Source organism: Cajanus cajan, chromosome 2 (genome assembly GCF_000230855.2).
Source record: "Cajanus cajan strain Asha chromosome 2, NIPB_CcT2T_4, whole genome shotgun sequence".
Lineage (NCBI taxonomy): Eukaryota > Viridiplantae > Streptophyta > Magnoliopsida > Fabales > Fabaceae > Cajanus > Cajanus cajan.
Genome location: NC_138518.1, coordinates 54,011,625 through 54,030,597, shown reverse-complemented (window position 1 = coordinate 54,030,597; position 18,973 = coordinate 54,011,625). Strand labels below are relative to the sequence as shown.

The following is an 18,973-nucleotide window of genomic DNA, read 5'->3' as shown; positions in this document are numbered from 1 at the left end:
TGTTCGAAGCAGAGATGTGATATTCTTTGAGGATCAAACGATCCAAGATATCAAGAAACCTGAGAAGCCAAAGCAAAAGGAGGTTCAAGATTCAAGCCCCATAGTGATAAACAATTCAGGGGGAGAGATTTCTCAAAGAATTGATGAACCTAATCAGACAGAACAGCCTGAGTCAGAACAAAGTCAAACAATGCAAGAAGAACAAATGGAGACTAATCAGGAAGAACAAGAACCTGAAGTTAGAAGATCAATGAGAGTCAGACAACCGTCAAAAAGGTATCTCTCAGATGATTATGTTAATCTTACTGATGAGGGAGAACCTCAAAGCTTTATAGAAGCCATTGAGATGAATGATAAAGAAAAATGGTTGCAAGCAATGGAAGAAGAATTGCAGTCCCTGAAGGAGAATGAAACTTATGAATTAGTGGAGTTGCCACAAGGAAGAAAAGCATTGAAAAACAAGTGGGTGTTCAAGCTCAAGACTGAAGAGAACAACACAAAACCCCGATACAAAGCAAGGATTGTTGTTAAGGGGTGCAACCAGAAAAAGGGAATAGATTTTGAAGAAATCTTCTCACCAGTAGTGAAGATGACATCCATCAGAGCAATTCTCGGCCTAGCTGCGAAGCTAGACTTGGAGATAGAACAACTCGATGTCAAAACTGCATTCTTACATGGAGACTTAGAGGAAGAAATCTATATGGAGCAACCTGAAGGCTTTGCAGAACCAGGCAAAGAACATCTTGTGTGTCGCCTGAAGAAGAGCCTCTATGGTCTGAAGCAAGCTCCAAGGCAATGGTACAAGAAGTTTGATCTTTTTATGGCCCAACATAATTTCAAAAAGACCTCCGCAGACCAGTGTGTGTTTGTGAAGAATTATGAGAATGGTGAGTCCATCATACTATTGTTGTATGTTGATGATATGCTAATTGTTGGAAAGGATAAAACAAAAATAGCTGCTCTCAAGAAGGCATTAAGCAAGTCCTTTGCCATGAAAGATCTGGGCTCAGTGAAGAAAATTCTTGGAATGAAGATAATTAGAGATCGTTCCAAAAGAATGTTGTGGATGTCACAAGAAGACTATATCAAGAAAGTTCTTGAAAGGTTTAATATGCATAACGCCAAATCTGTGCATGTTCCATTACCTGGTCATCTCAAATTGAGTAAGAAGCAATGCCCAGTGAATGAAGAAAAAGAAGAAATGAGCAAGGTTCCCTATTCCTCTGCAGTAGGTAACCTTATGTATGCAATGGTCTGTACAAGACCAGATATTGCTTATGCTGTAGGAGTTGTGAGCAGATTTCTATCAAATCCAGGAAAGGAGCATTGGAATGCTGTGAAATGGATATTACGATATCTGAAAGGAACTGCCAAAAGTTGTTTGTGTTTTGGCAATGGAAATTTAATGCTCACTGGATATTCAGATGCAGATATGGCTGGAGATGTAGATTCAAGAAAGTCTACATCAGGATACTTGATTACTTTTGCAGGGGGAGCTATTTCTTGGCAATCACGACTACAAAAGTGCATTGCCTTAAGCACCACAGAAGCAGAGTTTATTGCAATCACTGAAGGTTGTAAGGAGATCCTGTGGATGAAGAAATTCCTACAAGAATTAGGACAAGATCAAGAAAGCTATGTTCTCTACTGCGACAGTCAGAGCGCCATACACCTCAGCAAAAACTCGACATTTCATTCAAGGTCGAAACACATCGACGTAAGGTATCACTGGATCCGTGATGTGTTAGAAAGTAAAATGCTCAAGATTGAGAAGATACACACCAAAGACAACGGGGCTGATATGATGACAAAATCTCTACCAAGAGAGAAGATAGAAGTCTGTAAAGAAGTTGCAGGCTTAGCATCAACCCTAAACTAATCCAAGGATAATCCCTCTTTATGGCTGGAGGGGGAGAATTGATGGGTCCAGCCATAGAAAAAAAAAATTATTGTGGTAGGTGTGATAAGTGTGGTAGGTGTGATAAGTGTGGTAGGTGAGGTAGGTGTGGATTAATAATGACCAAGTATCAAATCAATGGTTGTGGTGTTTTCTAGTCACATATATCCAATGGCCATGATGCATTCTTGAAGTATATATATAGGAGGCTTGAGAGGAGGCTTAATCATCCAAGAGTGAAGCATTTCCACTCATAGTTTGAAGAAATAGAGAGAGAGCCTTAGAGAGAGTTTCTCTAAGAGAGAAAAATAGTGAGCCAATTTGTGAGTGTCATCCACAAATTGAGGATACAATATTATTGTATTTTGTATTCCCATTATTTTTATAGTGGAAGATTAAGTGGCCTACTGGTCCCGTGGTTTTTCTTGAGAAAAGTTTTCCACGCTAAAATTTCTGGTGTGATAATTTTACGTTTCCGCTCAGTGCCCATTTTGAGTTAACAGAGAAGGGAAATTATGATGCCATTTCCCAACAATAAATGTGTGTGCGTCGACTAGAAGTAGTCTTTTATTTGAGTTGAATAAGTTGACTCTATGTTGACATTAATTAGAGTCATCAAAGTCAACACTAAAAAATAAAGACCACAAAAAAGCATGTTACCATTTTCTCATTTCCCTCTTCTTACTTGTACCAAAATTCCTCAACCTATCGCATGTGCTCTTGCTGCTGCTCCTAATGCTCCTGCTCTTGTTGTCTTCCATCCATCAGCCACTTTGCAACACAAAAAAGTGGTGAAAAAATGATTAAAGTTAGGGGATTGCTGACTAGGCCGTTCCACCATGCCCCAACCCTGCCTCTGGGAGCAACAACAATGATGTGAGCAATGAAAGAAAGCCCAGGAGGAAAAAAAAATTGTTTTTGGGTGTGGGGTGAGAAGTACTTATAATTTTTTGAATTGATGAAGGTGAAGAAAAAAATTAATTTTGCACTCAGGCATCCACATTAGTCGGCGCTAATAAGCATTGCTCCAACCGACTCTAATAATAAATTCTTTGAATTGGTGAAGGTGAAGAGAGGTAGGACAGAAGATTCAATTTCATGCTAGTTGAATATCTTAGTGTTGGCCATGTCAGTGCTAATGTAGACCCTATTAAATGCTTGCCTAGCCGACTTTAGTAATTATTTTACAAATTATTAATTAGTATTAATTTGGTCAATGCTAATAGTAATTTTTAGTTTTCTTAAAAATATTAGTGCCGACCATGACCAATGCTAACTAGAAAAGGATAGAAAAAAATAATTAATAGGAAACATACTCTTCAATTTTTATTGTTGGCAGCTAATGAAGAATACAACTATTTATGCTTTTAATGCCATTTTTGGTGAATAATCTGATTTGATGTTTCCTTCTGTTTTGGGGATATGAAGAAAGGAAATGTAGCAAATCAAAGGGAGCACCTTATATTATTACTTGCCAACATGAATATAAGGAACAGGGCTGAATCAACTAATCAGGTGAACTATTATTTCCTGCAAAAAGCTTTTGTTTTTCATATTTAATGAACAGGGTGATGCTAAATTTCAAGGTTGTGATTACTATTCCTCTTATCATATTAAAAGCTAACAAGAATCTTGTTGCAGCTCCATGCAGAAACTGTGGAAAAGTTGATGGCTACAATTTTAAAAAATTATAAGTCATGGTGTGATTATCTACGTTGTGAATCCAATCTTAGGTAATTGAATGTTTTACTGTGAGGCAATATGACCAATGGTTTTGAGCTTTCAGAGTAAGTTTGGATTGAGGAGAGTTGGGAAAGAGAAGGGAAGATTAAGTTTTCAATTTGAATTAAAATTTTATTTTTGAATATTTTTTAAATGGAAGAAAAAATTGAAATATTACCATGCACTTTCCAATCATCCGTTATTCTTTTATATAAATGTTTTTTTAACTCTTAATTTAAAACCAAAAAATTAATTAACCTCTTCCCTTTTTCTCCGAACCCTTGCATCCAAGTGAACTCTAAATATATTGTGCTTCATATAATGTTATATACTAAGAAGAGCTCTTTAATTAATTTAGTGTATGATTTTTTTGTTTCTTAACACTTTATAGGTTTCTAGAGGATTATGACAAGCAACAGATGGAGCTGATTTATATTGCACTTTATCTTCTAATATGGGGAGAAGCTTCAAATATTCGCTTTTTGCCTGAATGTCTTTGCTATATTTTCCATCATGTAAGTTTTCTATTACTGATTCTAAAACATTATTAATAACATATCATTCATTCTTCTCTGCTGTGCCTGCACTGTAAGTCCATCATTTTAATCTTATGCGTATAACAAACTTAACCTTCATTATGTGAAACGAAATGCTTTGTGTGATATCTCTTTTAAACATCATTAGACAATCATTCTCACCTCCATCAGCGACACCACATTATACTATCATTAATATATATTTTATATCTCTTGTATTATTCTTCTTAGAGAGAATGAAATCATTGAAATTAAGTAGGAAGATATCTCATGAATATAGAGAGTATATTGTATTTTCAGATTAAACAAATAATATCATTCTAATTATTTACCAAAAGTCATTTTAGGCAAAACCTTCTTCTATACATCCCCAAAAAATTCACCTTTCCTCTTTATATATTAATGGTCTTTTAAAAGGAAGAAGATTTCCTCAGGGCATCACTTCCCTCTCATGAAGTTCCTAAATTTATAAATTTCAACTAAATAGCTTCATGTGAAAATCACAAATGAAATGCAACAAGAAAGTTTGTAGGATGGAGACATTTCTCCAGTGAATTTTGGGACCAGAACATTTGCGAGAATCAACTCTTTATACCCAACTGGTATGTTGATCCATGCAATCACACTAGTCATGTAGTATCTGCACTTGTGTTAAAATGGGATTAACTTTTTCTTTATCCCATTTGTTTAACAGTTTAGTAACTTTTTTGTTCTATTTTTATTATTACTCACATTTATAATGAATCATTAAATTTTTTTCTATTATATCTTTAACCATTTATTGCAAAGTAAGAAAATAAGAAAGAAGTGCATGTGATAGAGAATCTAATTAATAAGAAAATTAAAAGATATATTAGTAAATTACGTAATATATTTTTTTTAAAATTTTTATGAAATCTGACACATTAATTACATTTCATAATTTTTGTATCAAAACCTTAAATATCAAACATAATGGCAGGAGAATATAAATTAAAAAGGTCACTAAATTTTATTTTAACAACAAATATTGATTTTCACATGTGAAAATAGAGGAAACAATCATGTTTGCATAATTTTTTTTTGGTTCGTCCCTGGAGTATTCACCGCCGATAGCCGTGACTAATCTCCTCGCTACGTTGGAGGCACCTCAAAGGGTGGGATAGCTGGTCCCAAGATAATCATGTTTGCATAATTAGTTACATGTATCTAAAATATAAATACCGTTAGATGGAGGAAGTAACTTGGATAAATTCAATATAAAAAAGGAGAAAAATAAAAATCAATATAAATAACATTATAATGTTCAGTCTCCATATCATTTATTAGTTTGGACAGGTTTCTCATGTGTTGTTGTTGGAGATGCAACTAATTTTTCAGCTGGTTTAATTATTTTCATTTATCAACATAGGAGATTTAAGATATTATAATTACTTTTTTTATTTATGCTACACAAATGTTTTTTTTTACAGCAATTATGCTTCACTAATGTTCTTTAACGTATGTGGGATTATATATATATATATATATATATATATATATATATTTCTTGTTAAAATATATTCACACAGATTTATTATATAATTATATTAATTAGAAAATTATTGTAATATAAAGAAAGATGCGTAGACACGGGTATTGTTTAACTGTAAAATATTATGTTAAAACATGTACGAGATATTAAATATAAGTAAAATAAATCTTTTAATAAGTGAAAAAAACTTGTAAATGTGTACCACGTTTTTTTATAGTTACGTAGCAAGCATGGTGTAGATTGTTTGGTACCATGTTAACGACTGTCCATTTTTCCCCCAAAGATGTCCTGTGAAGTCTATACGATTTTATTTGTGACTGTGACTGGGAGCAAAGAGAAAGTAGAAGGACGTGATGATGAATTTTTTCTGAGGGAAGTTATAAGTCCAATATATCAAGTTTTAATGAAGGTCAGTATGATGCAGCTATAATCAGATTAGTTTTGCTGCATGTTTTCTAATGTTTTCCTGACACTTTTTTCTGTATTTGGTGAAAAAGGAAGCAAAGGGAAACAACAAAGGCAAGGCAAGTCATTCCAATTGGAGAAATTATGATGATCTCAATGAATACTTTTGGTCAGTGTTTCATTAAATTTTTAGTTATCAAATAATGAAAACTCTTGAAACAGTGCAAAAAGCTATTTATTTATTTATTTATTTTTATTTTTATACATTTGGATAACAAGAAGCTTAAATATGTGCCTTTTAAGGTCAAACAAATGTTTTCATGATCTAAGCTGGCCATTGAATTCCGAAGCAGATTTTTTTAGGCATTCAGATGAGACACATGAGACAGCACATCGGGTCTGTATCTATTTTCCCTATTTTCTTTTTCATTCTGTCCTGTTTGTATGTGTTGTACTTATTTTTCAACAGTCAATTGTTAGACCAGACTTTCTTAATAGATTTTTCAAATTAGTTTTTAATATGATTGAAGAAATTGACAAATATTTAACAAGCTTCAGATTTATATTGAATGAAAAACTTCCATGTCACATGATTTCAATCATGAATGAATATCACCAAACACTGGTCCCCACATATAGAGTCAATAACAAATCCCATTCATCAAAATGAATAAGGTTAAAATTATTGTCATCAAGAGGAAATGTTGCACGAAGGTATTTTGAAAATTGACAACCATCCTCACAATGAAAAAATTAGACGGACTCTTTTGTAAACAAATGACAGTAAAGACTTAAGCATACTAAAAAGTTGATGTCTAAGACACTTGTTGATTGGAAGGCAACACCTTTTTTATGGTACTACCATCAATCTTCATGCATTGCAAAAAAAAAAAAAATGACACGCGATAATCTTTCGCAAGTCCAACTATCCTCCCCATGGTATAAGGTATTGAGGACACAATGAGAGTGGAAAAAAATACTACAGGATTTAATAGAGTAGTAGAGTTCTTCTCCTTTGGTTGTAAGCTGAGTGGTTATTTGCTATGTCAGCATAGTTAGTTAGACTGTTGGCTAGTCTTTCTGTAGGCTGATTCGCTGTTGCCACATCAGCATAACTACTTAGCTTCTTCTGTACTCTTTCCTTGTAACTATATAACCTGATCTCTTTCATTGAAGAGTTCCACAATATCAATATTAACAGAATCAGTTTTCTCTTTCTCTCTCTTTTCTCCGAACTTCTACATGGTATCCAGAGCTTTCTGAAGTCTCGCATGGCTTCCGATCCTTCTCTATTGCACAACTTGACATTTTCAACATCGATTTTGTCGCACTTCTCTTTGTTTTCATTTTTAATTATAGAGAAATTATCTGATGATAATTATTTTGTTTGTATCTAGCAAGTTGAACTAGTGTATCACGTGCACAAACTTCATAGGTGTTGTGCTTCACCTGAAATTCTAAGTCTATTTCTCATTGAGGAAGATCATCTTGCTGAGGAAGATGATACAACTCATAAGCAAGCTCTCCTTATTGTGTTGGGTCATACACCTACGCAAGCACCTGCTGAATGGATGATAGAGGAACCATTGGTGGAAAGTGGGAGGCTCATACACACTATCAAGAGGCCCACTAAATTGAGTGACTTTGTTTGCTATAAATAAGTCTTAATATGCGAATAATACTGAATGAGGATACCCTTTTATTTTTACTAGTATTATATTGTTAGCCCAAGGTGGTTGGACAATCTTACATGTTGATTCCATATATAAACTTTGTAGTGGAATTGGAAAAAAGGGGAACAGAAATCATGACAAAATTATTCTCTCTTTGCTTCCTTCTTCCTTAGTCTTTTCTGTTAGAAGCAAACACCTGCTTGAAAGGTGCTCTTTACTATCATTACTATATCATTAGTGCTTTCATTGATTAATCTTCTCCATTTTGTAGATTGGGTGCCATGTTTTCTTCCACTTCTTTTGCTATTTCTGAAAAACAGCTGGATACTCTCTCCGATTCGATCCATGCTTCCCTGCAACAGTTCATGATTTCTGTTGAGACCAAGATGGCTAACCCTCGTACAGAGTTTCAGCAGACTCATGCAAATTCTTTGAGTCATCGTTCACACACATTGACACCTCGCTCAATGAAACTCGATGTACCGCGTTTTGATGGTTCTGATCTTGCTGATTGGTTGTTTCGTATTGAAGCTTATTTTGATTATATGGAACCCCACCAGAAACACGATTGCAAATTGTCTCCTTTCATTTGGAGGGTTGTGCGGCAACTTGATTTCAATGGGCCAAGAGAAACAATCTATTTTCTAACAGGCCTTCTTTCATTGCTGCGGTTAAACATCAATTCTGTCCTAATGCTTATGAGGATTATGAGGGAAATCTTTCGAAACTCACATAGATGTCATTGGTTGTCGAATTCCAAACTCAATTCAAGGAATTGTTGAACAAGGTTACAGGTATATCGGAACCTCTTCTCATTAGTTTTTTCATCATTGGTCTTCAGGCGAACATTTGTCGTGAGTTACAATTCCATCGTCCAGCAACATTGATGGAAGCCTTTGCCATGGCTAGTGCTTATGAAGCTCGGATTGATGATGCAGCTGTTACGATAAAAGGGAGTCCTCGTGGGATTTCTTCCTTTGGCTTTGGACACTTAACAAGCTGAACCCAACTTTCAAGTGTGACTGGCCCAGGGGATGTCTGTCGTATTCCAACACCCAAGCCCAATTTACGCATCACACATACAGCCAAACTCCCACCTCTCCTACTCTCATCGACCCTCTCAATTCAGCGTCTAACACCAGCAGAGTTGAGTGATAAGAGAGAGTGGGGTCTCTGTTACAATTGCGATAAAAAATTTGGACCCAATCATCATTGTCAAAATAATACCTACTGCTTCTTGGTTGTGAGGATGATGGTGACACTACTAACGAGAAAGTGGGGGATTGGGATATGATAGCCGAGGAGATTTTCGGTGATATTTCCACCCTTAACACTCTTTCTTGTTAGCTTCAGGGTTGCTCTCTACGCATGTTCGGATCTTATGGTTCTAAGCAATTTCAAGTTTTAATTGATAGAGACAACACTCACAATTTCATCAAACCCTCGTTGGTTGAACAATTGGCTCTTCCAATAACACCCATTCCTTGTTTGTCTCCACAAGAAGTGGTGCTTTTCTGAGGTGCCAATATAGTTGTCCTAAAACGGCTCTGGTTCCTCAAGGAATTGAATTCACAGTAGATCTCTTTGTGTTGGTGATTGAAGGTCCTGATGTTGTTTTCGGTTTTCCTTAGCTGCAATCGCTTGGTCTGGTATCACATGATTACTCAGCTCTCACTATGGATTTTATTTGAAAGGATCAATAGGTGACTCTTAGAGGTGAAACTAAATTTCTGCCGAGTCCAATTTCTATCCATCACTTACAAGCCCTTGTTCACCATAAGGATTCTCATTTTCCTTTTGAGCTTTCTAGTTTTGTGGTTGCTATGGATACCATTTCAGTGGAGTTTGCCTTGCCATTGGACATTCCCTCTGCGGTTCACACATTATTGCTTAAATACAAAGATATTTTTCAGCCCCCTTTAGGCTTACCACCTCATCGTGTTGTCGACCATCGCATTCATTTGATTGCTAGAACCAAACTTGTTAATGTTCGTCCATATAGATACCCACACTTTTAGAAATTGGAGATGGAAAAGTTAATTTGAGAAATGCTTGAGCAAGGGATCATTCGACCAAGCCAAAGCCCTTTCTCATCTCCTGTTTTGCTTGTTCGTAAGAAGGATGGGTCGTGGCGGTTTTGCGTCGATGATAGGACCCTTAATGCTGCCACCATGAAGGATAAGTCCCCAATTCCTACTATTGATGAACTCTTGGATGGGTTGGAGGGTGCCTCAATTTTCAGCAAGCTGGATCTACGTGCTGGATATCACTAGATTCGTGTACACTCTAAAGACATATACAAGACTGCATTTCGTACTCATGATGGCCACTTTGAGTTTCTTGTTATGCCCTTTGACTTAACAAATGCCTCCTCGACATTCCAGGCAACCATGAACCAACTATTTTCATCTTATCTTCGAAGGTTCGTCATTGTTTTCTTTGACGATATTTTGATATATAGTTCTTCCTTGGATGATCATCTTCAACATTTAGAGCTGGTTTTGCATCGTTTATACTCACATAAATTCTATGCTAAGCTCTCTAAGTGTTTGTTTTGCAAGCATTGCATCGAATACTTGGGCCACATTGTCCCTTCCTACAGGTGTTCATTCTGATCCTAAGAAGATTGAAGCCATGGTGCAGTGGCCTACTCCATAAAACATCAAACAATTATGCGGTTTTTTAGGACTCAGGATATTATCGTCGATTTGTTGCTAAATATGCCTTAATTGCTGCCCCTCTCACATACCTTTTGCGTAAAGATGCCTTTGAATGGAATCCTGCTGCAGATTCTGCTTTTGCAGCTCTCAAACAATCCATGGTTGAAGCCCCTATTTTACAACTTCCTGATTTTTCTCAAGAATTCATTGTTGAGGTTAATGCTTCTAATGATGGAGTTGGGGCTATTTTAATGCAACAAGGTCACCCCATTGCTTATTATAGCAAGAAATTGAGTCCTCGTCTTCAAGCCTCCTCTGTTTACGTCAAGGAATTATATGAAATAATCGAAGCTGTGCTTAAGTGGCGATAATATTTGTTAGGTTCCTTATTTGTGATTTGCAATGATCACAAAAGTATAAAGGAACTTTTACAGCAAGTGATCCAAACCCCGGATCAACAACCTTATGTGATAACACTTATGGGTTTCACTTTTTGCATTGAGTACAAACGTGGTAGCTCTAATCGTGTTGTAGATGCTCTTTGAAGGGTACCTATGGCCCAGGAGGTTGATGCAAGTACTCTCGCCTTCAGTTTTTCTTGCCTTAGTCGAGTCTCCTCATCCTACTTGAGCTTGCGGGGGATATTGGAGTATAGTTTTACTCCTTAATTATATGTACACATTTATTACCGTTAATATAGACCAATATAAATTGGCTCTATATAAACATGTCATGTATGATTTCTTAGTTAGTTAATGAAAATATATTTTGCCTAATGACAACTTTCTCTCATCTTCTCAATTCCTCTCTCTCTCTCTTTCTCTCTCAACTCTATTATGGAGCGTGTGGGCCAGGTTGCATATCATGTGGGCTTACTAGTGGGAAGCTGTGTTCATCCTGTATTTCATATTTTAGTCCTCAAGTTTTTTCGCGGTCAGATGGTTTCACAAGCTCGAGACTTTCTAGCAGGTAGTTTTGATGATAAGCCTGTGGAAATTCTTGTAGCAATTTGTGCATCTCGCAACGTGTTGAACCATGGTGTTCCCCAAAAGCAAGTGTTGGTTCAATGGGAAGGACATACGCCAGAGGAAGCCACTTGGGAGCCATTTGCAGAATTCTGCTATGATTATCCAACCTTTCACCTTGAGGACAAGTTGAATTTTGAAGGGGAGGAAAATGATAAAGCTCATAAGCAAGCTCTTCCTATTGAGTTGGGTCATACATCTATGCAAGCACCTGCTGAAGGGATGTCATGATAAAGGAACCATTGGTGGAAAGTGGGAGGCCCAAACGCACCATCAAGAGGCCCACTAAATTGAGGGACTTTGTTTGCTATAAATAAGTCTTAATATAAGAATAATACTGAATGAGGATACTCTTTTATTTTTACTAGTATTATATTGTTAGCCTAAGGTGGTTGGACTATCTTACATGTTGATTCCATATAAACTTTGTTGTGGAATTGGAAAAAAGGGGAACAGAAATCATAACAGAATTATTCTCTCTTTGCTTCCTTCTTCCTTAGCTTTAAGTTGGAGATTGTGAAGTTGTGTGAATGTAAAGCCATTTTGTGGCAACAAAGTCAACAATAGGAAGACATAGGTTATAAAATTTCTATGTGTAGCTGGTTGGGAGGTAGAAAAATTCTACCATGCATTAATAGCCATGCTTCATCCTTTCCCTATAAATAGCACCTCCCATGCTTCATCCTTTCCCTATAAATAGCACCTCCCATGCTTCATTTTTACCATCCCAAATTGTTACTCCTCATTTGAGAGTTAGAAGCAAGAGTGTCTCTAAGTGAGTGTATTCTCCTATTATAAGAGCGAATGTGTTATTGTTCTTTCCTTGTATTTAGAGAGGGGTTGTAATTTCTCTTCCACTCAGTGAAAACATTTCTCTAGTCTTGCTCGTGGTTTTTCCCTGGTCAGTTGAGGGTTTTCCACGTAAAAATAATGTTAATTCCTATTTTCTCATCTCGTATTTTAGGTCGTGAATGACCTTTATTGAACTAGAGACATGTCATGTGTGTATATGATTGAACATAAGATCTATTGCTCAAGCTAAATGGTCTTTAATGGATAGCTGTTTATTTTTTTTATTCATTCTTGTTGTTCTTGTTCTTCTTTTTCCTTACTCTTAAAGGTCTAATATACATATATACAATCTACTTGTATTTTCCTTCCATAATAATAAAATTGTTGCATTGATTATAAGCAGTACTATATGTAAATATTCTCATGGTCAATGACAGGGACGTAGCCAAGCAACCATTGGAGTTTATAAGAGGAAGTCAAAAACAAATTTTGTTGAAGTTCGAACATTTTTGCATTTGTATAGGAGTTTTGATCGAATGTGGGTATTCTTTATATTGGCTCTACAGGTAATCATAGTAGTTGGATCTGTGGAATGTTGTTTATGTTGATTTTAACTGAATGTCTAGACCTATGGTTAAGTCTTGAAACTTCAATATGCAATTTCTTTTTTCAAATTTGAAATTATTTGTTTCAGGCAATGATTATCATAGCATGGAGTTCCTTGGGACCTGTTGGCGTGTTTTTTAATTCAGATGCCTTCGAAAATGTTATGACTATATTCATTACATATGCTTTTCTCAGGTTTCTTCAAGGTACTTGATTCTTATATGTTTGAGCTTCTTGTTGTATGTACTTTATCAAAAGATTTATTTAAAGGAAAGAAAAGGAGGGAGGATAAAATATCCACCATCGCACTCCCAAAAAGTTAATGTCAGGATATATTGCTGATTAGGCTATGCCCTAACAGACTATTTCCTACATCTTCATAAAGTAGTCTATGGAAATGCAGACCTGACTAAGAGTTGTGGATCAAATACTAAAAGAAGTGTAATGATGGGGTGATTTCAAAATGTTAGACAAATGATGAGTTGGCCAGTGTTGAGAATGCTGAGCAAAAAAGTAGAAGTGTGAAAATGATGAAGAGAAAAAAGGATACTAAACTTGTTTGATTAAATTGCTTTGTACAAGACAAACATGCATATAGGTGTTGTTACTCAATGATACTAACAGTTGGTGACTATTAGTTAAAAAAAAATCAGTGTTTTCAAAATCGGACCGATTATTGAATCAATTCAGGCATTGGTTCAAGGTTCAATGGTTCAACCATAGTTAAACCAATATTAATAAAATAATTAAATTATATATAATAATGTTAAATAAATAAAATATCATGATTTAATAACACTAAAATTTAAAATAAAACTTTAATAATCAAAGTAAACATAAAAGTCCAAATATAATATTTAAGTTTTAATTTAATAAAATATAATAATGTCCATTAATAATAACAAATTTACATATAGATTAAAAAAATGTCAAATTAAAGTAAAATAAATTGAAAATTACAAAATATAAAAAATTGTAAATTAATATAAATGACTAAATTATTCTTTATATGAAAATTATTAAAAAAGTTATAAAATAATTTATTCCAATTTATAATCTTTAATAAATATATTTTTATTCATTATAAATATTTTAAAATAAAAAAAAAATCAGTCAAAAATATATTAAGATTTTTTTAAAAATATATTGTTGAAATAGTACTGATTCAACGCGATTTTCTACACCATTCCTAGATCGGTTTTCATTAGTTTTGGATCGGTTTGATCAGTTCCCGGCAAGTTTGCATGGGTTCTGAAATCTGCTGTTTTTCCCAAGTTACTGGGCCAGTCACCAGGCCGGTTCCCGGTTAGATCAGTCGATCTGGTCTGGTTTGATTTTGACAACTATGAAAAAAACTCTTAAGATACACCGATGAAAAATTGAGTAATTGATTAACTAAACTAATTGTGTAATTCCTCAATTACCTATGTGAGAAAGTATCAATATACTTTAAAGGCCTGCAACTTGGATTGGGTATGTGGCTAGGAAAACACGGGCACACCCTGATGGGCCTATTATGGTTTATTTGGAAAGTATAGGTGATATCAAGGCTATTAAATATCTAGCAAAATAGGGTTAATAGTTTCTTGCTTTCCAAGAATTTGTATACCCCCTAAATTTGCATATTGTCCATTATAGTTGTAATTCTCCATATCAACCATTGTTCTTTCTATCTCCATTGTGTATTTGTAAACATCTATATATTGACTTACCAATTATTGTTTACATGCAAATTCAAAGTCCAAAATGGAAGGATTTGCCAAAAGAACCACTCCTTTCTATTGGAAGTTGTTCAGTTCTTTGGTAAACAAAATGGAAAATATATATATATTTTTTAAAAATGAAGGTAGCTTTATTCTTCTGTAGTTTCAATAGCAATTACTGTTGTCATTTTATTAACTTGTTTTCTCATATCTTCTATTTGCAGCAACTCTTGATATTATTCTCACATGGAATGCATTGAGGAATATGAAATTCACTCAATTGCTTCGATATTTTCTGAAATTTGTGGTAGCAGCTATTTGGGTTGTTGTTTTGCCAATATGTTATTTCAATTCGCTACAGAATCCACCAGGAATTATAAAATTTTTCACCAAATGGGCTGGGGAATGGGGGAATCAGTCACTTTACACCTATGTTGTTGTACTATATATGTTACCAAACATAGTGCCTGCCATACTATTTTTCCTTCCTCCTGTGCGGAGAACATTGGAGTGCTCAAATATGCGAATCATCACCTTTTTTATGTGGTGGGCTCAGGTAAGCAACACATGCATTTATTTGTTTATTTTCTTAGAATATGAAACAGATGCTTCTTGTGTTAGCCTTTGCATCTCTCTTTCTAATTGAAATGTTTTTGGGGGTAATCTATCTAATGTTGACTATATTGTAGCCAAAGTTGTACGTAGGCAGTGGCATGCATGAGAATATGTTATCAATGATGAAGTAAGTGAGAAATTTTTTCCAATTTCTGTTTCAAATCTAGTTCTTTTTTGTGATATATTTGTTGGGGTGGGGTGACTATATTGTAGCCTCTCATCTATTAGTTCAGTCATTCCTGCTATACCTACAGAGGCGCCTTCTTCCTCACAAGTCACTATATCCAATTCTACTTCTTCCACGAGTCAACCTACTCATGAGTTTTCTTCACCCACAACTTCATCTCATACACTCGATATCTCCTCCAGTTCAGCGACTGAATTTACTTTTCCTAGACAACAAGGAGCACAAAAATCTGGATCAATTTTATTCATGAATGAGAAATTGCAATTTCAAAAGACAATTTTCATTACTTCATTATTTGGATATCAAATATATTTACTATATATACTACAAACATGCTGAAGAATACATCTCTATCAATTGCCTTTTAATGTTTTCGTCTTATTATTTATGAAACTATTTGAACCCATGATCATTTTAGTAGCAACAATTCAATTTTTGGATTTATTTTTTTCAATTCTATCTTACAAATGATGGGGTATTGCATTGAATCATATGTGCACCTATATGTCGCTTCTACTATTAATTAAATTCTTAATTTTTGGCTTTAAAATATGTTGTGTTATGGTAGGTATACCCTTTTCTGGATCATGGTGCTAAGTAGCAAGCTAGCATTCAGCTACTATGTGGAGGTATTATTTATGTAATTGGTTTTGATTTGATTTTTATTCAAATATCAGTAGCTAATGATACTAAAACACATCTGAGTGATTTTTAAACATTGGGGAGAACTAAAGCAATAGGCTAGAAGCCAACCATACAAGTGAACTTGACACCATATCTTAACCCAAAACTTTAAGATATTAGGTTTATGGGTCTTTTTCACTTATATGTTAATGTTACTTAACATAACTATATCTATCTAATGTGACATTTCTCATTCACTATTTTGCATGCACATCATCAAACACATGTTTATAGTATTTCAGTGCCTCTATTTTTTCTGTGTCAATTGTAAGGTTGTTCATGTTAATATTCAGAGAGAAGCTAAAGAGAATGATCGAAAGAAAGTGTATATTGACTTGTGTTATTGATGCACTGAGCAAAGGTATATAAAGGAGAGATACAAGAGTTCTGTTTTAATAGAATACTTAACATTAATGTAACAGAACCTAAATAGAAATATAACTGAACAGAGAAATGATACAGTACAGCAGTGCTCATTGTAGGAGCCTGCACACCCATTCTAACTATACTCATGTTCTCGATAAATGAACTATTGAATTCTTGTAAACATGTTTCGTGTATTTCCTTTTTTCCTGTGTTGAGATTGTATGAAACACACCTAATATTTTTTAACTTGTACTTCATTAAATTTGTTTCTCTTTTCACTAAATTAATCTTTCAATAGATTTTGCCCCTTATTGGACCGACAAAATTAATCATGGGGATGTCTATAGATAACCACCAGTGGCATGTTTTATTTCCAGAAAATGGTAATGTTTTGTCCTTTTACTATCTTTCCTACGTGTTCTATCAGTATAGCTTGCTTCAACTCTCATTCTATAAGTGTTACAGAGACTCATAATATATGTCTTGTCATTGCAATATGGGCTCCAATTATCCTGGTGAGCTTAGTAGTAAAGGAATTTTATAGTAACATTCATTATCTATTACTTCGGCTTTCAATTTTTGAGGACTAATCCATTTCATTCTTATATTTTTTATATATTAAAATATAGGTTTATTTTATGGATACTCAAATATGGTATGCTATTTATGCCACTCTATTTGGTGTCATCGTTGGAGCCTTCAGCCATGTGGGAGAGGTTAGTGGGATATTTATTCCAATATTTTATATTGAACCTTTTGTAATTTCCCCCTTTTGTTTTGTGATTTCTTCTTTGATTTCACAAGGAAAAAAATTTCATTATTTGATACTTAGCATAAAACCCATCTTTAATTGATTTTTATTGAAAGATTTGAATTTTTGGTTGGGATAATAATGATAGTACTACATTGATATTGGAGATGAAATACTTTTCTGGCTGTGGTACATGAATACTTTAAAATTGTCAATGTATACATATAAGATACTGATAAGCATGTTATACAGCTCCATTCACAGCATGATTGGCGGGTCTTTAAACAACTTAGATTTTTTCTATGGATGATGAAGGGACGATTATCTAAACTTTAAAAATTATTATTTTGATTTAAATTAGATTATAATTATGACTTTAATGGCATTGTGTATTTTAGTGTTTAAAAATACTTTTAAACGTTTTTGTCGTCTTATCCAGCCCCCCAAGAATCATTTATTTAATAGCCCATCTCTTTGATATTTAAGTCTTTTTATCATATTACTAATCTTATTCTCCTTAATTAAAATCTTTTAAATAATATTATTTATTAAACCTAAAATTAGCATAAGGTTACCTTTACTGGGCCTTAATGGACCATTTTTTAAAAATAAGATTCACTGTTATATTATTAATTAAAACACTGCTAATTATTAACAGAACCTATAGATAATATTAAATTATTAGATCTAATTTTAAGTGATGTTACAGCCTTCGTATCAAAGCATATGATTTCCTTGTCTTTTAACAAGTAGATTTTTTCTTTGGATAATTATCTTAACTTGGAATATAATATTTTTATATAAATTTGATTACAATTATGCTTTTTAATAATTTTTTTCAGTAGATTAATGACCAACAATAATTCAATGATCAAAGCAAACCAATAAGAATATCAGCAATATTGAGAAAAATAAACAAATCAATAAAAAGAAATAAATTAATATGATATATGCAATTTATAAATGAGTCAGGACCTGTTGGCAGTGTAAGCCTAAACACTTACACCAAATTTTATATCTTTAATAACTTTTTGTATGATACAAATTTAACCGATCCGACCGTTAAATCATGCAATGTCATATTTAAGATTATGTATATCAAATTGCACATGATTTGAACTTTTCTAAATATGTTATCCAAAAATGGATATTTACACATTTTAACTATCATATTATACTTTAAAATAAAACAATATAATCAACTACTAAATAATTATGGAATCATTTGAAATCTAATATACATGATCTTGAGTATAATATCATATAATTCAACAGTTGGATCGACTTAAATTTTCATTATACAAAATGTTATTGAAGGTATAAGATTTGGTGTAAGTGTTTAGACTTGCACATAGTGGCAACGGTCCTAACTCTATAAATATATGCATTTATAAATATGATTATATTTTACTTAAAATATGTAGTTCTGGTATCCTTGTTTTTTTAAATTGTCCTATTTTATGTCTTGTATTTTATGGTACTCAATACTTAGACACATACAAGCCCATGCTACAGTCTTTTGGTGATATTCTCCTATCATTTTGCATCTCTTAGATAAGGACACTTGGAATGCTTCACTCCAGATTTCAATCTGTACCAAGAGCTTTCAGTGAGCGATTTTGGACTGGAAGAGACAGAAAGACTAAACAGGTGGAATTGGTATGTGTAAAATGAAATTATATACCATGTTTTAAAAACACAGTCAGCGACTGTGATTTAGCCACAAAGTCAAAGTTTTTCAAGTCTTCGGTGACCGAAATGTGATTGCAATTTTTGCCACATTGGCTGCATGTGTGTGCAATTTCTGTTATATCTATTAATAAATGTTGACGAAACTG

At 33.9% G+C, this 18,973-nt stretch overlaps 1 protein-coding gene across 6 annotated transcripts in view; it reads left to right on the top strand.

Moving 5' to 3' along the window:
* The window catches only part of LOC109811247 (callose synthase 7), a 53,865-nt gene that overhangs the window by 7,896 nt on the left and 26,996 nt on the right, over window positions 1-18,973 (top strand). For 5 of the 6 annotated variants that reach the window (XM_020374927.3, XM_083068440.1, XM_020374926.3 and 2 more), the window contains 15 exons: window positions 3,326-3,412; window positions 3,539-3,630; window positions 4,011-4,134; window positions 5,952-6,077; window positions 6,166-6,242; window positions 6,377-6,470; window positions 12,661-12,789; window positions 12,918-13,035; window positions 14,757-15,088; window positions 15,222-15,274; window positions 15,903-15,963; window positions 16,683-16,767; window positions 16,850-16,899; window positions 17,014-17,100; window positions 18,690-18,794. In XM_020374927.3, coding sequence (XP_020230516.2) covers window positions 3,326-3,412; window positions 3,539-3,630; window positions 4,011-4,134; window positions 5,952-6,077; window positions 6,166-6,242; window positions 6,377-6,470; window positions 12,661-12,789; window positions 12,918-13,035; window positions 14,757-15,088; window positions 15,222-15,274; window positions 15,903-15,963; window positions 16,683-16,767; window positions 16,850-16,899; window positions 17,014-17,100; window positions 18,690-18,794 — 1,620 coding nt within the window. Of the gene's footprint in view, window positions 1-3,325; window positions 3,413-3,538; window positions 3,631-4,010; window positions 4,135-5,885; window positions 6,078-6,165; window positions 6,243-6,376; window positions 6,471-12,660; window positions 12,790-12,917; window positions 13,036-14,756; window positions 15,089-15,221; window positions 15,275-15,902; window positions 15,964-16,682; window positions 16,768-16,849; window positions 16,900-17,013; window positions 17,101-18,689; window positions 18,795-18,973 lie in introns of those variants that run through there. The other variant, XM_083068441.1, reaches the window with a different exon arrangement.